At 57.4% G+C, this 20,442-nt stretch overlaps 1 protein-coding gene across 1 annotated transcript; it reads left to right on the top strand.

Annotated features, from left to right (window-relative positions):
• The first annotated feature begins 1,422 nt into the window (after positions 1–1,422).
• CIMIP2C (ciliary microtubule inner protein 2C) lies at positions 1,423–10,570 on the top strand. Its single transcript, XM_074582260.1, has 4 exons — positions 1,423–1,935; positions 5,215–5,371; positions 6,149–6,261; positions 10,426–10,570. Exons 2-4 carry the CDS (start codon positions 5,237–5,239, stop codon positions 10,568–10,570), a joined length of 393 nt encoding a protein of 130 aa, XP_074438361.1. The 5' UTR covers positions 1,423–1,935; positions 5,215–5,236.
• Positions 10,571–20,442: the final 9,872 nt, after the last annotated feature.

Raw genomic sequence — 20,442 nt, 5'->3', positions numbered from 1 at the left:
CATGACTACTCAAACTGGGGAGAAGGAACGAGTGGAAAAAGGGCTGCGACCAACCCTTGTCCCCTGCCGTCTCTCATCGCTCTGCTCACAGAGTCCGTCTTTCAGACCCCAGCTCTTCCCGACCTTGACTCCGCCACTGCAAGTCTCCCTCCGTCTGCCGTCGTCCTCCCTGCAGCCCCGTCGCTTTAATTTTAAAGAATTTTGGCCAGTCTCCTTCATTTTAAAGAACTTCGGGGAAGCAGCTCTCAGGAGTGGGGCCTCGTGGCATCATCTGCCATTTCGAGAGCTGCAGCGGGCGGCTCCGCACGCGTGTGTCGGTCTCTGGCAAAAAGGGGGAAAATGCTGCGGAGGCAGGTTTTGTAGATAAGCACAAGGGTGAGCAAGTGAAAGGGCTTGCTAAGAAAGGGGGAATGGCAAATCCGAGGCGAACCAGTGAACATTCCTGTGTAAATCAGTGCTTGGACGGTGTCCGCGTGAGATGTTCTGAGCTGAGTGTCCTCCCCGGTTGCAGCCATGCAGGGGAGAGGCGAGAGCTCGGCATCCTTGGTAACAGCGGGTCCGTGTGTCACAGAATCACAGAGTCATTTAGGTTGGAAAAGACCTTTCAGATCATCGAGTCCAACCATCAACCCAACACTGCCAAGGCCACCACTACCCCATGGCCCTCAGCACCACGTCTGCCCGGCTTTTCAATCCCTCCAGGGATGGCGACTCCACCACTGCCCTGGGCAGCCTCTTCCAATGCTTCACAACCCTTTCCAGGAGGAAATTGTTCCCAATATCCATCCTAAACCTCCCCTGGCGCAACTTGAGGCCGTTTCCTCTTGTGCCATGGCCTGTTCCTTGGGAGAAGAGCCCGACCCCCCCTGGCTACCCCCTCCTTTCAGGGAGCTGTAGAGAGCCAGAAGGTGTCCCCTCAGCCCCCTCTTCTCCAGGCTGAACACCCCCAGCTCCCTCAGCCGCTCCTCACCAGACTTGTGCTCCAGACCCCTCACCAGCTCCGTTGCCCTTCTCTGGACACGCTCCAGCCCCTCAAGGTCTTTCTTGGCGTGAGGGGCCCCAAACTGGACACAGCCCTTGAGATGGGGCCTCACCAATGCGGCTCCTCAGGCCGGGATGAGCAGGGTGGCACCTGGGGCTCCACATCATCTCCCCAGGCCATGCTGCAGGGCACAAACACCCTGGGGCTTGGAACTGGGTGGCATCTCCTCGAAAGGTCTGGGACCCTCCCAGCACATCCTCAGCACCTTTGTCTGCTCTCCCTGGAGAAAGCCTTGAACGCAGCCGGTCCCACCTTTGGCTCTCCAAGAACTTTCCTCCTTGAGCTGTCTCTCCCTCCACCACAGCCCTTCTCCTCTCTCTCAGCAGCTTCTTCACCCCCTTCAAGTCTCCCACCGGCTCCCTTCTCCTCCGGCTGCACCAGCAGCCCCTGTCCCCTGCCCTGGCTGCCCTGTCCCCAGCCGGAGGAGGGCCAGTCCCCTTCCCCAGCCAAAAAATCAGCAGTTTTCAAAGAAAGCAGCTTTCCTCATCTCTCCGCCCCGCAGAGAGGAGCCAGCCATGAGGACAGGCGGTGGGTTTCTGCTATGGGTCTGCCGTGCCCATAGCAAACTCCCGGTGATGGATCCCAGCCCTCCCAGTGTCTCCCCAGTCCCGTGGTGGCTGACTCCACATCTCGCTGGGAACGAGAGAGGACGGTGGCAGGAGCTTGGCCACTGGGGCACGGGGATGGGGATGCATGGCTCGACCCGGGAACGGCCCGTGGACTCCCCAGCAGATCCGTCCTCCAGGAAAGTGATGATTTTGGAAATGCTGAGACTGGAGGCTGAGCAACCCGGTGAGACCAACACACGCCTCTGCCGCGCGACCCAACTGGGAGAGAAGGCGGCTGGGAGACCTTCTCCAGAGCTGGCACTGCAATGTCCGAGCGTGAGGAAGGTGCTTAAAGCCTCTGCGTTTCTATTTTCTTTCGTTTTCTTTTCTTCTTTTTCCCCCTTTTTTTTTTTTTTTTAAATTTGAAATATCTCAGAGCCGAGGTGCAAACCAAGAAGACCCTCTCCAATTCCCACGCCTCCCAGTGGCCCCTACAAGCGAAGATCATTTTACACGGATTATTTTAATACAATGTGCGGATCTCTGTGTGCAATAATATTTTTTTTTAACATTGGTTCTCGGGAAGACCCTTCCCAAAGGCTTTCCAGGACAGGTCCCTGGTTGCCCTCCTCGGGCAGGAACGGCACCTACTATTCCCCCTATTCATAGACCTGGGAAAAAAAATCCCCCAAAGCCTAAAAAATGTGAATCTGGGGATGTTTGTGGAGGGCGGGGGGTGTTGGGGAGGGGCGCAGGCCGTGGAGCCAGGGCGGGCGCAGTGGTGAGGGGTGGATGGGTGGATGCGCTGGGTGCAGGGGATGTTCAAGAGAAGGTGCTGGGGATCTCAGGGTGCTGGGGGTTCCGTGAGGTGTTCCCGGGCTCCCGTGGTTGCCCGGTGATGGTGTTTGTGAGCCAGCTGGGCCCAGCAGAACCAAACAGGATGGATCCAGGGGAACCGCAGTGCAGGGACCCTCCACAGCCTGGACACAACTGGCAGCAGGTATGGGCTGAGGACAACCAGACCGGCGCCCTGGGGACCCTCACCCTGCCCCATGGGCCCTGCGCCCATCATGGGTCCTGCACCCTTCATGGATCCTGCACCCCATCCCAAAAACCCTGCCCCCTTCATGGATCCCGCACCCTGCTCTGTGGGCCCTGCAACCTTCATGGATCCTGCACCCTGCCCCATGGACCCTGCACTCTTCGTGGATCCTGAACCTTGTCCCAAGCACCCTGCACCCTTCATGAATCCTGCACCCCATCCCAAAAACCCTGCACCCATCATGGGTCCTGCACCCCTCATGGATCCTACACCTTATCCCAAAAACCTTGCAGCCTTCATGGATCCCGCACCCTGTCCCATGGACCCTGCACTCTTCATGGATCCTGAACCTTGCCCCAAACACCCTGCACCCTTCATGCATCCTGCACCCTTCATGGATCCTGCACCCTGCCCTATGGACCCTGCACCCATCATGAGTCCTGCACCCTGCCCCATGGACCTTGCACCTCATCCCAAAAACCCTGCACCCTTCATGGATCCTGCACCCTGTCCCATGGACCCTGAACCCTTAATGGATCCTGCACCCCTCATGGATCCTGCACCTTGCCCCATGGGTCTTGCACCCTGTCCCATGGACCCTGCACTCTTCATGGATCCTGAACCTTGCCCCAAACACCCTGCACCCTTCATGGATCCTGCACCCTGCCCCATGGACCCTGTGCCCTTAATGGATCCTGCACCCCTCATGGATCCTGCACCCCTCATGGATCCTGCACCCTGCCCCATGGGTCTTGCACCCTGTCCCATGGATCCTGCACCCTTCATGGATCCTGCACCCTTAATGGATCCTGCACCCTGCCCCCTGCACCCTGCACCCTTCGTGGATCCTGAACCTTGCCCCAAACACCCTGCACCCTTCGTGGATCCTGGACCCTGCTGTATGGACCCCGCACCCATCCTCTCATCTGCATTTAACACGCGCTGTAGGAGCCGGGTGCTGCAGAGACTCCATCTCCCGACTGCTCTGCCCTTCCAGCCCCACGTCTTCGTGTTTCCTCGGGCTGTTTTACACGGGTCAGGGGTTGTCCTTTTTATCGGTGGTTGTAGAGGGTGGATTTCCTCCCCGCCTCGTGCATATCGCAGGAGGGCAGTGAATAACGCACGCAGCCTTTGAGAGAGGCAGAGGTCTCCCGTGCACCCTGCTAATGCGCCCCCTGGTCCTGGGAGGATTTCGGGGGCTTTTCCTCTCCCTGATAGACCCCAAATGTGTCTCTTGCCCAAATGAGCTGCATCAATTTTTGCCCCATCTCCCCCCTGCCCCAGCCCCTTCCCATCGTCACCTATGTTCTCCCCCTCTTGTTTTCTTTCATGTCTCCTTTTGTTTTGTGTAAGCAAAGACTCCTGCTGCGGCCAGTGCTGGTCCAAACTGCCAGGGGATGCCCTTGCCCCGGGCAGCCCTTGCCCTGGGTGGGAATGCCCGTTCCTGGCAGATTTCCCCTGATATAAAGCCAGCCCGGGGGCCAGGAGGCTCCTCGCTGGTGGGGTTACGTGCGTGGCTGGCGTCCATCCCTCTCCCTGCTGCTCTCCGAGCTGCTGGAGTCCAGGTCTCCCTTCCAGGCAGAGCTGTATTTGTAGGAGCTCTCAAAAGACCAGAGGAAAAATTATATATACATATATATTTTTAATTATTGAATTTTTAAATATATATATATATATGTATGTGTGTATATATGTATGTGTGTATATATATATAATTTTTCCTCCGGTCTTTTGAGAGCATCATTTTCAGCACTGGTTGACACCCCACTCCCAGTTCAGATCTCACCACTTTAACCCCAAAGTGGGTTTGCTGCCCAGTCTCTCGTTTCTCCTCTTCTTCAGCTGCTCTGGCAACTCGGCAAAACGGCAGCCAGGCTGCAGAGACAACGGCCCCAACGCCAGGAGCCGGGAGGCCCGACGTCCGGGTGATGGGCTCCTCTCCCCCTGCCCGGGGCTGCAGGCTGGCTTTGGCTCTGTGGGGGCTCGCGGGCTTAAATCACGTCCCCTGTTTTTGGCACCTGGACAAGTTCACACAAATATTCCTCCAGCACTGTGGAGCATGGCGAGCAACAGGCTACTTACATAGCGGATGTCCCTATTGACCACTTTGCTTTGGATTTGTGGCCAGTTGATACTGGTAGAGGTGAACAGCATTGCAGGGCAATGTCACCAGCTGCACGTACAATCACAGACTGGTTTGGGTGGGAAGGGACCTTAAAGGCCACCCAGTGCCACCCCCTGCCCTGGGCAGGGACACCTCCCACCAGCCCAGGTTGCTCCAAGCCCCGGCCAACCTGGCCTTGAACACCTTGGTTTTACACTGGAAGAGGGGAGATTTAGCTGAGATCTGAGGAAGAAATTCTTTGGTGTGAGGGGGGTGAGCCCCTGGCCCAGGTTGCCCAGAGAAGCTGTGGCTGCCCCATCCCTGGAGGGGTTCAAGGCCAGGTTGGCCGGGGCTTGGAGCAACCTGGGCTGGTGGGAGGTGTCCCTGGCAAGGGCAGGGGGTGGCACTGGGTGGCCTTTAAGGTCCCTTCCCACCCAAACCAGTCTGTGTTTCTATGAAAACCACCATTTGCTTTCAGAAACACCTGTGGGAACGCCACCATGAGATACTCCCAGGGTCCCCAGACCGTGGCAGCGCACCAAGCAGAGGACAAGGAGCTGTACCCACACGTCCCACTGCGCACCCCCTTCAACCTGGACGGCAGCCGATCCCAGCAGCTGAGCAGGTTCTACCAGGTGAGGACACGACGGGTACCGTGGAGGGGAGCCAGGGTGGTCACAGGTCCTGCTGGCTACGGGGGGCTGGAGACAGATGTCCCCTCCTCTGCTCTCTGCCCAAAACCATGCGGGCAGGGATGGCACCTCAGCTGTCAGATCTGACTTGAGGCAGCTTGTGTGTCTAGAGAACAGGTCTAGAGGAGCGGCTGAGGGAGCTGGGGGTGTTCAGCCTGGAGAAGAGGAGGCTGAGGGGAGACCTTCTCGCTCTCTACAGCTCCCTGAAAGGAGGGGGTAGCCAGGGGGGGTCGGGCTCTTCTCCCAAGGAACAGGCCATGGCACAAGAGGAAACGGCCTCAAGTTGTGCCAGGGGAGGTTTAGGATGGCTATTGGGAACAATTTCCTCCTGGAAAGGGTTGTGAAGCATTGGAAGAGGCTGCCCAGGGCAGTGGTGGAGTCGCCACCCCTGGAGGGATTGAAAAGCCGGGCAGACGTGGTGCTGAGGGCCATGGGGTAGTGGTGGCCTTGGCAGTGCTGGGTCAACAGTTGGACTAGACGATCTTAAAGGCCCCTTCCAACCTGGGCAATCCTATGATTCTATGATTATTAATTTGCCTGTTAGTGCAGCATCCCGAGTGTGTGAGGCCGCGCACGGCTGTGTCCGTCATTTCTGCACTTCATAGCGGGGAGGGGATGGCCGTGTGCTTGCAATGGCAACCCCTGCAAAATCCTGCTGCCAACAAGACTTGGAGCGCTGAACTCAGGCTGAAACACCGGCATGCTTGTCTTTATCTGCAGCTGACCCAGCAACACCGTGAGTTTTACCGGGACAAGAGCGGGACGATGCAGATCGTTCCTTACTTTGTGCTGCCTGCGAAGGAAAAGGAGAGACATCCTCATCCGCTCGACCTGTGAGTACCGAAGCCCCTAGGACGTGGTGATCAACCTGTGAGTATCAATGTCCCTAGGACATGGTAGTTGACCTGTGAGCACTGATGTCCCTAGGATGTGGTGGTCAACCAGTGACTACCGATGTCCCTAGGACATGGTTGTTGACCTGTGACTACCGATGTCCCTAGGATGTGGTGGTCAACCTGTGAGTGAGTATCAATGTCCCTAGGACGTTGTGGTCAACCTGTGAGTAGCGATGTCCCTAGGACATGGTGGCACCCAATTCCCAAGGGCTTGGGGCTGGTGGGATGAAACCAGAGAGCTGTGGGGGAAAGCCAGCCCCACATCCAATCCGGGAGGGGAGCCATGGGACGAGGGGATTTTAAACTGAAAGAGGGGAGATTGAGATGAGATATTGTGAAGAAACTCTTTGGTGTGAGGGGGGTGAGCCCCTGGCCCAGGCTGCCCAGAGAAGCTGTGGCTGCCCCATCCCTGGAGGGGTTCAAGGCCAGGTTGGCCGGGGCTTGGAGCAACCTGGGCTGGTGGGAGGTGTCCCTGCCCAGGGCAGGGGGTGCAATGAGATCTTTAAGGTCCCTTCCCACCCAAATCATTCTATGATTCTAAAACCAATTGAGACCATCTACCTTCACAGCCATGGGTTGTGCATTACCGGCTGGTGTGCTCTGTGGCACAGCCTGGCACGGTGTCCCACGGCCCCTCTGGATGGAAACCCATGGCACTGGCAGCCCCCAGCACCCTGCTCAGCCCTCCAAGGACCAGAGGAGCCATCACAGGGGTGTATTGCTGTCAACTAACTCTGGTAAAAGCTGGCATCCAAAATTCCCTCTTGCCTTGAGCTCTGAGCACAACACCGGCCTCCTGGGGTGATGCCGCTGGACCTGAAATGGGCTGAAAATGCGCCTACGGCGCTGCCAGCTCGGGGCTGGGAGCTGCGGTGGGAGGCAGCTGGAGCCGCCGCCAGGAGAAATACGTGGGTGCCCCCTAGTGCTGTATTCCTGCGACTCAACAGGAGCGTAAAATCCAGGAAAAAAAGAGCCCCCAGTCGTCTTCAGAGGCCTTCAGATAAAGTATCCTCAGATATTTTCCTTATATCCTTGTGCCCATTGCTGCTTCTATTGCTGTGCACATCGAAATTCAAGGTGCAACCTCCAGCCTCCTACATCTCTACGTCCCCTAGATCCTCTCTTCTCTGCTACCTGCCCTTAGACAGACAATAATAAGATCCACCTTTGCCTTCTCCTCTCTCAAGGCTGAACAGCCCAGCTCTGCCTCTCCTTCCACGTAGAATCATCAAATCACAGAATGGTTTGGGTCGAAGGGACCTTTAAAGGCCACCCAGTGCCACCCCCTGCCCTGGGCAGGGACACCTCCCACCAGCCCAGGTTGCCCCAAGCCCCGGCCAACCTGGCCTTGAACCCCTCCAGGGATGGGGCAGCCACAGCTTCTCTGGGCAACCTGGGCCAGGGGCTCACCCCCCTCACACCAAAGAATTTCTTCCCAATATCTCATCTCAATCTCCCCTCTTCCAGTGTAAAACCCTTCCCCCTCGTCCCACGGCTCCCCTCCCTGCTCCAGAGTCCCTCCCCAGCTTTCCTGGAGCCCCTTGAGGGACTGGCAGGGGCTGGAAGGTCTCCGCGGAGCCTTCTCTTCTCCAGGCTGAGCCCCCCCAGCTCTCTCAGCCTGTCCTCCCAGCAGAGGGGCTCCAGCCCTCCCAGCATCTCCGGGGCCTCCTCTGGCCCCGCTCCAACAGCTCCGTGTCTCTCCTGTGCCGAGGCCCCAGCGCTGGAGGCAGCACTGCAGGGGGGTCTATATCATGGGCTCCAGCCCATCTCAGTGGCCCTTGCTGCGGTACGTCCATGTCTTCCTCGCGTGGGGGAGCCTCGGACCAGCCACAGCACTGGAGGCACCAACCAGAGAATCTGGATGCTGCCTCTGCCCCATGGATGCTCTCACAGCCCTGGAGGTGGCTGGACCCTCCTTGCTGTGAGATGGGAAGTCACGGGGATGCTGTGAGCTATGGCCAGCCCTGGAAATCCATGAATATGCAAAGTTTTGTGTGTGGAGCTCAGAGAAGCTGCTTAAATTAGAGGTTAATTGATGGGCAAGGAGCATTTCATCGTGGCTGTGTGCTATGGCTGTCTCGCGCTTTCTTATCAGCCCTTGGCTGCCCATGAGAAACGAGGAGTGGGGGAGGCTGTCCTTCACCCAGGCCAGGTCTCATGGCAAGGGGGAGAAATGCGTGGGACGAGGAGGATAGATGGAAGTGGATGGAGCAAACCAGATGCTGTCGGGGCCATGAGCACATCCCCCTTCCAGGAGTTTAGCTGGCAGAGGCCAAGGTCAGCCCTGGCTGATAAGAGCTGTTGTGAGCGAAGCTGGCGGTGATGGCTGGCACCTCCCTTCCTTTGGGATTTGTTTTCAAGCTGCAGATTTACCACCAGCCCCCGCCTTTCCAGCTGCGCCACAGCTGGCTCTGCACCCAGGCAGAGCACTTGGGCATCCTCCACTTCAACCTGGACCTGGATTTGGGCTTGACCTCAGACCTGCCTCGCTGTTGGGTGGCCCTTGGGCTGTGCCTGACCCTGGCCGCCGTCTCCAGACCTGATCCTCACCCTGGCTTGCTGCTATGCGCCCCTGCTCCTTGTTGCTGAGGACCTCGCTGCTCCCTGACCCGTCCCCACAGAAGTGATTTGGCTTCGTCCAGCTCCCGGAGGGTCAGGCAATGTGTCCCCAAAGGGGCACAAGGAGTGGTGGCCTTGAAAGCAATCTCTACCATCCCTCTGTCCCTTCAAGCACTTTCCCATCCCCAGGGTCCTTCCTCGCTCAGGTGTGTGGCTGAACCCACCCGGGAAATGCCGATACGCAGAGCTGCTTCTGCATCGTTTGTGGCCTGGGCATCACGAGTGCTCGCAAACAGGAGAGTGCCTCTTGGCCTTGCAACATCAGCTCTGGACGTGACATGGACAAAAATCTCCCAATTCCGTCTGTCTTTCCTTGCACTTGGCAGAGAGTTACGCCTGTGCCTGCGCAATCCCTGCGGGCAAGGCTGTGGGTGCCCGTGTGGGGCTCAGGAGCAGGCAGAGCCAGCGGGAATCACAGAACCATAGAATTGCCCGGGTTGGAAGGGACCTTTCAGATCATCGAGTCCAACCATCATCCCAACACTGCCAAGGCCACCACTACCCCATGGCCCTCAGCACCACGTCTGCCCGGCTTTTCAATCCCTCCAGGGATGGCGACTCCACCCCTGCCCTGGGCAGCCTCTTCCAATGCTTCACAACCCTTTCCAGGAGGAAATTGTTCCCAATATCCATCCTAAACCTCCCCTGGCACAGCTTGAGGCCGTTTCCTCTTGTGCCATGGCCTGTTCCTTGGGAGAAGAGCCCAACCCCCCCTGGCTACCCCCTCCTTTCAGGGAGCTGTAGAGAGCCAGAAGGTCTCCCCTCAGCCCCCTCTTCTCCAGGCTGAACACCCCCAGCTCCCTCAGCCGCTCCTCACCAGACTTGTGCTCCAGACCCCTCACCAGCTCCGTTGCCCTTCTCTGGACACGCTCCAGCCCCTCAAGGTCTTTCTTGGCGTGAGGGGCCCAAACCTGGACACAGCCCTCGAGGTGGGGCCTCCCCAGTGCCCAGTCCAGGGGGACGGTCACTGCCCCACTCCTGCTGGCCCCACTAGTGCTGACACAGGCCAGGATGCTGGTGGCCTCCTTGGCCACCTGGGCACACTGCTGGCTCATATTCAGCCGCTGTCGACCAACACCCCCAGGTCCTTTTCCGCCGGGCATCTCTCCAGCCACTCTGCCCCAGCCTGGAGCGTCCCTGGGGTTGGTGTGACCCAAGGGCAGGACCCGGCACTTGGCCTTGTTGAACCTCACACCATTGGCCTCGGCCCATGGAGCTGGGAATTGGGAGCCCTGGGGTTGCATCAGCCCAGTGCCAGGTCAGATTGAACATGTCCTTTTGGGTGGACAACACTGCAAGCTCTGCAGCTTCTGATGCTCTGCTGGTGTGAAGGGTGACAGGGTGCCCTTGGAGGACACCCCTATGGCTGAGCCCTGCCTGCAGCCCTCGACGCCCTGCCTGCACCCCTGGAACTCCTGCCTACAGCTCCGTACCTGCTGCCTGCACCTCTGTAACCCTCCGTGGTGCTCTGCTCCTCCCCAGCCCACCGCTCAGCGCGAAGACCCGCTGGCGTTTGCTGCGAGTGTCACCGATGAACCTGCGGACCTACCAGACCTTCCCCTCGGGGAAGAGGGTCACATCCCGGGAGAGAGCCATCCGAGACAGCTTTTTTGAGTGCCGAGCCTAAGCGACGGCATCCACCCTGGCCTCGGTGGAAACCTGTTTTTTCCATCCGGGAGAGGAACAACGGGAAAATAAAGGCAAAGGAGCTGCCTGCAGCCTCAGGCTCTGTGTGCCATGGGGACCTGCCTGCGTGTGGCAGGGATGCTCTTTGTCCATGGCGTCCAAGGAGAGGGGGCAGCTGCCCACCAGGCAGCTTCTCCTGCCATGGGGCAGGGTCACCCAGGACCCTCTCACCTGGGCTGGGGGGGCTACTGAAGCGTTGCGATGGCGGGGAAGAGCACACGGACTTCAGTGTAGTCACCAGTGACCTCAGATGGGGTGATGAGGGACTCTGGAGCAGGGAGTGGAGTGATAGGACGAAGGGCAACGGTTTTACACTGGAGGAGGGGAGATTGAGATGAGCTATTGTGAAGAAATTCTTTGGTGTGAGGGTGGTGAGCCCCTGGCCCAGGTTGCCCAGAGAAGCTGTGGCTGCCCCATCCCTGGAGGGGTTCAAGGCCAGGTTGGCCGGGGCTTGGAGCAACCTGGGCTGGTGGGAGGTGTCCCTGCCCAGGGCAGGGGGTGGCACTGGGTGGGCTTTGAAGGTCCTTTCCCACCCAAACCATTCTGGGATTCGATGAGCCTGTGGATGGCATGAAATTACCCAGGGTAACCAAGACAAGGCTGCAGGAGGGTCTCTGAGGAAGGTGCTGCTGAATCACCCACGGGTTCCCAGCCCAGCAGTACCACCCAGCAGCCAGACCACGGGTTTGCAGAGGGTGGGTGGCTGGCAGTGGTCAAAAAAGCAAATCAGCCTGTGGGAATAATTAGGAAAAGAGTGGAGAGGAGAGCAGGCAAAACTGGGAGTCAGTGGGGGGTTTGCCCTCCTTGCTGCCCGTGCACGGCGTGGCCGTCCTGCCTCCAGGAGATGCTGGAGCAGGAGACGGGGAGATGCTGGAGACAGGAGAGGGTTCAGAGAAGGTCATCAGAGCATTTAGAGGTCCACATGGCGTCCCTGCAAGAAACAGCCTTGCAAGACAAAGCCCATCATCCTGGGAGAGGACAGGGTGGCCAAAGCAGAGGGTTGGTTGCCCACTGCCTCATCCCACACGAGAGCAGGACAGGACCGCGGGAGGTTACCACATGTCAGGTTCAACGCAAACCAAACAGGGTAATTCTTCTCAGCCATGGGGTTCCCCTTCCCAGGCTGCTGCACGCAGCAAAACTTGACTTGGCTTCAAGAAGCTGCCAGAGAAATTGCTGGAAGAAAACTACTCCAAGGATGAGGGACCACAGGGACAGTGAGCCTGGGGCACGTGTGCTTTGCCAGGAGGAAGAGGAGCTGAATTCCTCCATCCTCCGGGAGGGCTCGTGCTCCCTGGAGAGCACGTCAGGATGGGTTCAACCGTGGCAGGGCTGGTAGGACAGTGTCCCAGTGTGGGCGAGGGGCAGCGCACAGCTTAGCCCCGCTTAATTCATTCGAGAAGACCTTTTTTTTTTTGTGGTTTTGGAAGTGGGTGACATGGTAGGGCACAGTCAAGGTCTGTCACTGGTGGTGACAACCGGGGCTCTGCCCCTGTGTGCCACCCATCCATGAGGGGTCTGGCACCTTTGGGCCACCAGCGAGCACCTTTGCAAGGGTGAGACATCTGGTTACCTCTGAAGAGCATTTCATAGAATCACAGAATCATGGAATTGCCCAGGTTGGAAGGGACCTTTCAGATCATCGAGTCCAACCATCAACGTAACTCTGACAAAACCCATCACTAAACCACATCTCTAAGCACCACGTTTACCCATCTTTTAAACACCTCCAGGGACGGTCACTCCACCGCTTCGCTGGGCAGCCTCTTCTAACGCTTTTGGATTTGGGTTTTGGATTGCTTTTTGGATTTCCCCTGGGTGTCAGCCCGTGCCCTTTGCCCGCGGGGATGGAGAAAGGGCCCTGACCCCTCTTCTGCACCAGAGCTCCATCTCCCGCGCTGGGGGGAGGGAGGCAGAGGCAGGAGGCAGGGGGTCAGGAGCAGCCTCGCGTCCTCACCCTGCTGCCGCCCCAGCCGCATCCCCAGGGCAGGTCCACGACCATCTTTCCTACTGGGCAGGTTCATAACCGTCCTCCCATCAGGTTCCCATTCCTGATTCAGAACACAAAAGTGCCCTGTTAACGAGGGGCTCTTTGCAGCAGCTATTTTGGAAAGCCAGAGATGGTTTTTTAGTGGCTTTTTATTGATTTTTTTTTCCCCCACTGGCTGACATCTGAAGCGAAATAACCCTTTTAAACCTATCTCCTCATCACTCCTCATCCAGTTGATGGGGGCTAACTGCCGCGGCACTCCAAAAGCTGGGGTTTAACACACCAAGGAAAGTCCTTGTGTTTTTTAGCACGTTTTAAAATAATTTTAAACTCCAGTCAGGTCACCATTCGCAGTCAGACGGAGCTGTGGATGCTTTTAGGGCTTGTTCCTTGGCCAAGATCAACCGCGCAGCATCTCTGCAGGGGGGAAGGATGTGTACAGCAGCCACGAGGAAGAAACTCACTTTGTGCCGGTGGTGCAAAGGCCAAACACCAAGAAACATCCATTTGTTTGGGCTAGAAGGCGAAATTCCTTCACGGCATCCTTTCCAACAAATTTCATTTGCTTCCCTGGACGTGTTGACCCTGACGTGGCTGCTGTCGCGGGAAGGCCCTCGTCTGGGTGCTGTGTCGTACGATGGACCCCGGAGTTAAACAAGAGGTTCGAGATCTTTCGTGCGAAGGGCCAGGCTGGGTGGGGGATCAGCAGCTCGCGGGGGTCACCCCTTGCAGGTCCAGGATCTCCTCCTGAAATTGCTTTTAGGCACCCGGAGGGATGGGAACGCAGCATCTGCCCACCCACCCGGGCAGCAGAGGGGGGCTGTGGGTATCTTGGCCCTCACCCCGCTCCGAGCAGCTCTCCGGTGGGTTGGTGGGGGCCGCTGGGGTTCATGGAGTGCCCCCGCCTTCTCCCCCCAGCTCACAGCTCCCACCCCAGGGTGGCCGAGCCCAAATCCTCCTTCGCCGTTGGCTCTGGACTGCGGCCAGCTCAGAACCTAACATTTTTAGATGCCGAGTAAGGACTTTTTTTTTACCTTTTTATTGCCTTTTCACACTCTTGTGAGCCCCCTCTGCAGCTCCTCACCACCAACTTAAGCCCCTCAGCACCACCAGCCCCCTCCCCCAGATGCTGGAAGAGCTCCATAACCCTGTCCTTGAAGCTCCCCGGCGCTCCTCCGCACATCAAAGCCAGTGCTGCAAATAAATCTCTTGGTTTTTTTTCTTTGCTCTAGCCAAGACTTCCAAGACAAAGTCATCCTTTCAGCTGCCCCGGCACGTAGAGAAACCCCTGGTCTTTAATAATAGAATCATAGAATCATGTAGGTTGGAAAAGACCCTTGGGATCATTGAGCCCAACCATCAACCCCACTCTACAGAGTTCTCCCCTACACCAGATCCCCCAACACCACATCTAAACGACCCTTAAACACATCCAGGGATGGTGACTCCACCACCTCCCTGGGCAGCCTATTCCGGTGTCTGACCACTCTTTCTGGGAAGAATTTGTTCCTAATGTCCAGCCTAAACCTCCCCTGCTGCAGCTTGAACCCATTCCCTCTTGTTCTATCGCTAATTACCTGGGAGAAGAGACCGGCACCAGCCTCTCTACAATGGCCTTTCAAGTAGTTGTAGAGAGTGATGAGGTCTCCCCTCAGCCTCCTCTTCCTCAAACAATGAGGAATAATCCATGCACGGCGCGGTCCCAGCACCAAACCCCACGAGGTGGTTCCCCATCTGTGGTGGAGAGAGACAGAGACCTCGCTGTAAGGCTCAAACTAAGGATTTATTTGAGCTTCACTCCCAGGTCCAGCACGCCACCATTGCAGGTTTTATGGATCCGACGGAGGAATGCACTATTGCAGTTTAGGAAGCAATTCATGGGATAGACTAGTACAACCTACAAGGGATTCACAGGATGGACTAACACAAACCACAAATGTACTGAATATTAATAACTTAAAGGAGTGCACTAATTATGATTGTAGAATCATAGAATCACAGAATTGTTAGGGTTGGCTTTGAGAAGACCTTCTAGTGACCTATCAGTATCTTAAGGGGGCCTACAAGGAAGCTGGGGAGGGACTTTTTAGGATGTTGGGTAATGGTGGGACTAGAGGGAATGGATTAAAACTAGAGATGGGTTGATTCAGACTGGACATTAGAATCATAGAATCATAGGGTTGGAAGGGCCCTCTGGAGATCATCCCGTCCAAACCTCTGCCAGAGCAGGTGGCACAGGAACGCGTCCAGGCGGGGTTGGAATGTCTCCAGAGACGGAGACTCACCCACCTCTCTGGGCAGCCTGTGCCAGGGCTCTGCCACCCTCACAGCAAAGAAATTCCTCCTCATGTTGAGATGGAACTTCCCATGGTCAAGTTTGTGCCCATTACCCCTTGTCCTGTCCCTGGGCACCACTGAGAAGAGCCTGGCCCCATCCTCCTGACACCCACCCTTTCAGTATTTACAAATGTTGATAAGGTCCCCCCTCAGTCGTCTTTCTTCCAGACTGAAGAGACCCAAATCCCTCAGCCTTTCCTCATCAGAGAGATGTTCCAGTCCCCTCAGCATCTTGGCAGCCCTTTGCTGTCCCCTCCCCAGCAGTTCCCTGTCCTTCTGGACCCAGGGAGCCCAGAACTGGCCCCAGTGCTCCAGCTGTGGCCTCCCCAGGGCAGAGCAGAGGGGGAGGATGACCTCCCTCCACCTGCTGGCCACGCTCTTCTTGATGCCTCCCAGGATGCCATTGGCCTTCTTGGCCACGAGGGCACATTGCTGGCTCATGGCCATCCTGTTGTCCCCCAGGACTCCCAGGTCTCTTTCCACTGAGCTGCTCTCCAGCAGGTCACCCCCAACCTGTCCTGGTGCAGGGGGTTATTCCTCCCCAGGTGCAGCACCCTACACGTGCTCTTGCTGAATTTCATAAGGTTCCTCTCTGCCCAACTCTCCAGCCTGTCCAGGTCTCTGTGTATGGTGGCACGGCCTTCTGCTGTGTCAGCCACCCCCCCCAGCTTTGTGTCATCGGTGAACTCACTGGGGGTGCACTCTGTCCCCTCATCCAGGTCATTGATGAATATATTGAAGAGGACTGGGCCCAGTACTGACCCCTGGGGAACACCACTCGTCACTGACCTCCAACTAGACTCTGTGCCCCTAATCCCCGCCCTCTGAGCTCTGTCTTTCAACCAGTCTATCCACCTTACTGTCCATTCATCAAACCCACTCTTCCTAAGCTTCCCTATGTGGATGCTGTGGGAGACTGTATCAAACGCCTTGCTTAAGTCAAGGTAGACCACATCTACTGCCCTCCCCTCATCTATCCATCCAGTCACGCCATCATAGAAGGCTATCAGATTAGTCAGACATGATTTCCCCTTGGTGAATCCATGTTGAGTAATTCTGATAGCTTTCTTTTCCTCGACGTGCCTTGAGATGACGCCCAGAACAAGCTGTTCCATCATCTTTCCAGGGATGGAGGTGAGGCTGACTGGCCTGTAGTTCCCCGGCTCCTCCTTCTTGACCTTTTTGAAGACTGGAGTGACACTGGCTTTCCTCCAGTCCTCAGGCACCTCGCCTGTTCTCCAGGACCTTTCAAAGATGATGGAGAGCGGCCCAGCAATAACTTCCGCCAGCTCCCTCAGCACCCTCGGGTGCATCCCATCGGGGCCCATGGACTTGTGAATATCTAGATGATCTAATTGGTCCCTCACTCGATCCTCCTCAACCCAAGGGAACTCTTCCTCTTTCCCCATTACTTCCCCAAAGCCTGGGACTCCTGAGGGTTGGGCCGAGCAGTAAAGACCAAAGCAAAGGCGGCATTCAGTAACTCCGCCTTCTCTATCCTCTGTCACCATGGCTCCTGTCTCATTCAACAGTGGGCCCACAACTTCTCTGGTCTTCCTTTTGCTTCCAATATACTTGTAGAAGCCCTTCCTGTTGAGCTTGACATCCCTGGCCAGGTTTAATTCCAAGGCGGCCTTGGCTTTCCTTGTTTCATCCCTGCACGCTCTGGCAGCGTTCTTGTAATCCTCCCAAGGGGTCAGTCCCTTCTTCCACTTATTGTAGACTTCCTTCCTCCACTTGAGCTTTTTCAGAAGCTCCCTGCTCAACCATGCAGGTCTCCTGCGTCCCTTGGCTGATTTCTTTCTCTTAGGGATGCACTGATCCTACCATGCGTTAGGAAGAAGTTCTTCACCATGAGGGTGGGGAGACACTGGAACAGGTGGCCCAGGAGGTGGTGGAAGCCCCATCCCTGGAAGTTTTTAAGGCCAGGCTGGAGGGGGCTCTGAGCAACCTGCTCTAGTGGGAGGTGTCCCTGCCCATGGCAGGGGGCTTGGAACGAGATGATCTTTAAGATCCCTTCCAACCCTAACGATTCTATGATTCCTGGAGCCCCTTGAGGGACTGGCAGGGGCTGGAAGGTCTCCGTGGAGCCTTCTCTTCTCCAGGCTGAACCCCCCCAGCTCTCTCAGCCTGTCCTCCCAGCAGAGGGGCTCCAGCCCTCCCAGCATCTCCGGGGCCTCCTCTGGCCCCGCTCCAACAGCTCCGTGTCTCTCCTGTGCCGAGGCCCCAGCGCTGGAGGCAGCACTGCAGGGGGGTCTCCCCCGAGCGCAGCAGAGGGGCAGAATCCCCCCCTCGCCCTGCTGCCCACGCTGCTGGGGATGCAGCCCAGGCTGCGGGGGGGTTCTGGGCTGCCAGCGCATGGTGTCGGCTCCTGTTGATAGGGATATCTCAAAGCCAGATGAAGCTGAGTTTCGCCTTTGTGCTCCCAACCCTGTTTATCCAGGTGATCCCATACACCATCCTGGGAAAACCTCTCCCTCTTCTCCCCCATCCATGAAAGGCGGTGGCAGCAGCCAGGGAGCCCAGGGGTTACCAAACCACGTCCCCAGGAGATGACTCCTCGGTCACTGCGTCCCTGGGCAGGGCTGCCCGGCAGGGAGCTGGCAGGAGGGATGATCTTACCGCCAATACCCGCCGCGGGGTCTATTTTTATCCCGGGACGTGCTTTGTCCCTGCCCGGCACGTCCTCAGTGCGGGACCGTGGTGTGCGCAGGGCACGGTGCAGGTTCGGTGCCTGGCAGGAGTGAGAAGAGGGGTGCCTGCATACACCCTGCAGGGCTTAGGTACAGAGAAGTGAATGAAAACAGATTTACTAAGAATCCCGTGGCGAAGAAACCTTCCTGAGAACATCAGGGTGGCTTTTCCAAGCTTTTAACCGTGCTGGCAATTATTGGGTCCAGTCTAACGGAGGCAAGAGCGGCTTCAGCGGCTTTCCTGGCTCCCTCCCCCTCCACCTCCCCAGCAAGTCTCATGAAGGCACCAAGAACACCTCGGCCCTTCCAGGAGAGGTTTTGAACAGCCAGTTCTGCTGTTCCCGATTCAGCAGCCCTTTAGCGCAAGGAGAAATGAGGATGTTTGCAGCCCGCGAGCACCTAAACCCTCCGGAAGAGGCGTACCGTCCTTTAAACATCTCTGGATGCCTTTAATAGGAAATATCCAAGGTAGGGGAAGGCGAAGGCCCTGCTGCATCACCTTGCCCAGCCTTCCCCGGTGCAGCCAGAGCATTAGGGTGAATTATTGGCGTTTTTAGCCCGTGCCCCCTCCCTGGAGCTCTCGCACCCGTGGCGTCTGCTCTCCATCAGCCCAGGAGGGTGGATGCGTCTCCCCTTCCCCTGCGCAAGCGGCACAGATCCAGCAAACAGCCCCGTTTCCTGGTGGTTCCCCCACGGCACAGGGGTTTGGGGTTGCTGCCGCAGATGGGCTGCAGGGTGGCAATCTTGGCACGCTGAGGACTAACACGATCCTGTTGAAGCGCATGGGGTTTTTTTTGGCCGTTTGGAGCTGCAAAACTCTCCCTAGAAGAAGCAGCAAATTAAAACTGCATCGAGTTTATACCCATAAAGCCTCTCTCAGGGGTCCTGCGGCTTTCTTGTGCTCATCAGGGCTTCGATGGCCAGGTCGCTTCGCTCCGCAGCCCTGGCACCTCGCAGGCAGGGTGGCAGCAGGGGCGACACCGGGGTGCTGGGGTGGAAGGAGGCCCCCCCCCCAAAATCCCTGCTGTGTTTCCGAAGCAGAGGAGATCTGTCTGGCAGCAGGGGGTCTGTCCTGGGGACGAGCCTGCTGGGACGTCTCCCCTGCTCTTCTCCCTTTAGAGGGCACCAGCAGCCCGCAAACCGTGCTCCGTGGTCACCTCAGGCGGGAGGTGGGCTATGGGACCCCCAGTCCTTTGGGCTGGTGTCCGAGCTGGATACCGAATTTGCCTCTCTGCATCTCCACTCGCGTTTTGTCCCACCCTGGTGCCGCGAGGTCACAGAACCATAGAATCACAGACTGGTTTGGGTGGGAAGGGACCTTAAAGCCCACCCAGTGCCACCCCCTGCCCAGGCGTCAGGGGGGCCTGAGGCACCCAGATCCCATGGGGACCGTCCCTGCCCTTGGGCATCCCTCCTGCTCCTGGCACGGGGCAGGGGAAGGAGAAGGTAGAAATAACGGGGTCCCTCCTACCCGGCTGGCAGAGCTAGGGCAGGGACGGCCTCCCTCCGGGCAGGGGAGGGTGCCAAAATTTGCGAAACCCACCTGCATTTCCCAGCTGCCTTGTCTCCCAGCCCTCCGAGATGGGATTCCGTGTCTGCAGGACCCTGCCCCAGGCGCCTGGGGAGAAGGGAGAGCTACAAACTCCCCCGGGGGACAGGGACACCCATGGGGCTGTCACCGTCTGGGCCATGGGGACTGCGGACTCAGCCGTGTCTGGGGTTAAACCCCACCATCCAAGCAAGGCTGTTGCGTGTCCCCAGCACGGTGGGAAGGAGTTCTCCTTTGCGGTGCAGACAGATCCTGGCTGCCACGTCCTGCTGCTCCTGTGGGGCTGGAAGGGACTGGAAGGGCCTGGAAGATGCTGGAAGATGCTGGAAGAGGCTGGAAGAGGTAACCCCAAATGTGATGGGGTGACGGGAAGGGGAGGAGCAGCAGCCAGGTTAGAAATAAAGGGTTGGAGCATCCCCTCTGCAGCAACAGCCAAGGGCAGGGTGTGAAGGTGGCCTTGAAATCGCCTGAGATGGCTGGAGTTCCTGGGGAACGTGTGTCCAAGAAACCCCTTTCATCAACTCTTCAGGAGGGGAAGCCCACCGGGCTCACCCCAAGGTGACCTCAGGAGGTCCCCGAGGAGGTGGTGGTGTTGGGGGGCCACCTGCAGACCCCCCCGAGAGACATGAGAGACCTGCTGGGGGGGATGTCCTGTTGTTACGGAAATCCCGCGTGCCAGCCACCATCGCGGAGCTCGACTCCAGGTTTCCGCACAAGCCCAAAGACAGATTCCTTCATGAAAGCACTTTTTATTAATAGCGCTACAGCTGGAGCTGGGTGCCTCCAAAGAAGGACCCTGAACAAAGAAATCCCCGGGCAATTATACCCTTACAACCAAAGTTCTCCACCCTCAGGCGACAGATCGGACCAATAGGAATATTAAGGGCTGGGGTCTTCTTGCTTTTTGGTGGTTTGATTAGTTTGCTGTTTTGTTACCGAGGGGTTGCTGCGTGGTCACCTCCTTACACAACACGCAGTGGCTCTACATCCCATTTCACATCCCCTGAGCTCGGTTTCAGCTGGTTCTGTAATTAGCTATTCGTCATGTTGTAATAGGGTCGTTACACTTCATATACCATCATCTATAGGCTTTGTCTACTCCAGCTATTAATGTTTAAGCCGCCGCTGCAAAGTTTTGACTAAGCTTTTCTACAACACCTGGGTGGAGGAGATGGTCTGGGGCACCCTGAGCAGGGACCCAGCACCCTGCCCTGCATGCCATGCTGGTTCCAAGATAGATATCT

This window comes from Larus michahellis, chromosome 3, assembly GCF_964199755.1.
Source record: "Larus michahellis chromosome 3, bLarMic1.1, whole genome shotgun sequence".
In the NCBI taxonomy this organism is placed as follows: Eukaryota; Metazoa; Chordata; class Aves; order Charadriiformes; family Laridae; genus Larus; species Larus michahellis.
The sequence above is the reverse complement of the archived record's forward strand: the minus strand, read 5'-3'. Positions and strand labels throughout refer to the sequence as shown.

Coding starts and splice junctions, on each gene's coding strand:
- CIMIP2C (XM_074582260.1), top strand. CDS start 5,237: ATGAGATACTCCCAGGGTCCCCAGACCGTGGCAGCGCACCAAGCAGAG. Junction 5,372..6,148: donor AGCTGAGCAGGTTCTACCAG/GTGAGGACACGA, acceptor CTTTATCTGCAG/CTGACCCAGCAACACCGTGA. Junction 6,262..10,425: donor CATCCTCATCCGCTCGACCT/GTGAGTACCGAA, acceptor GCTCCTCCCCAG/CCCACCGCTCAGCGCGAAGA.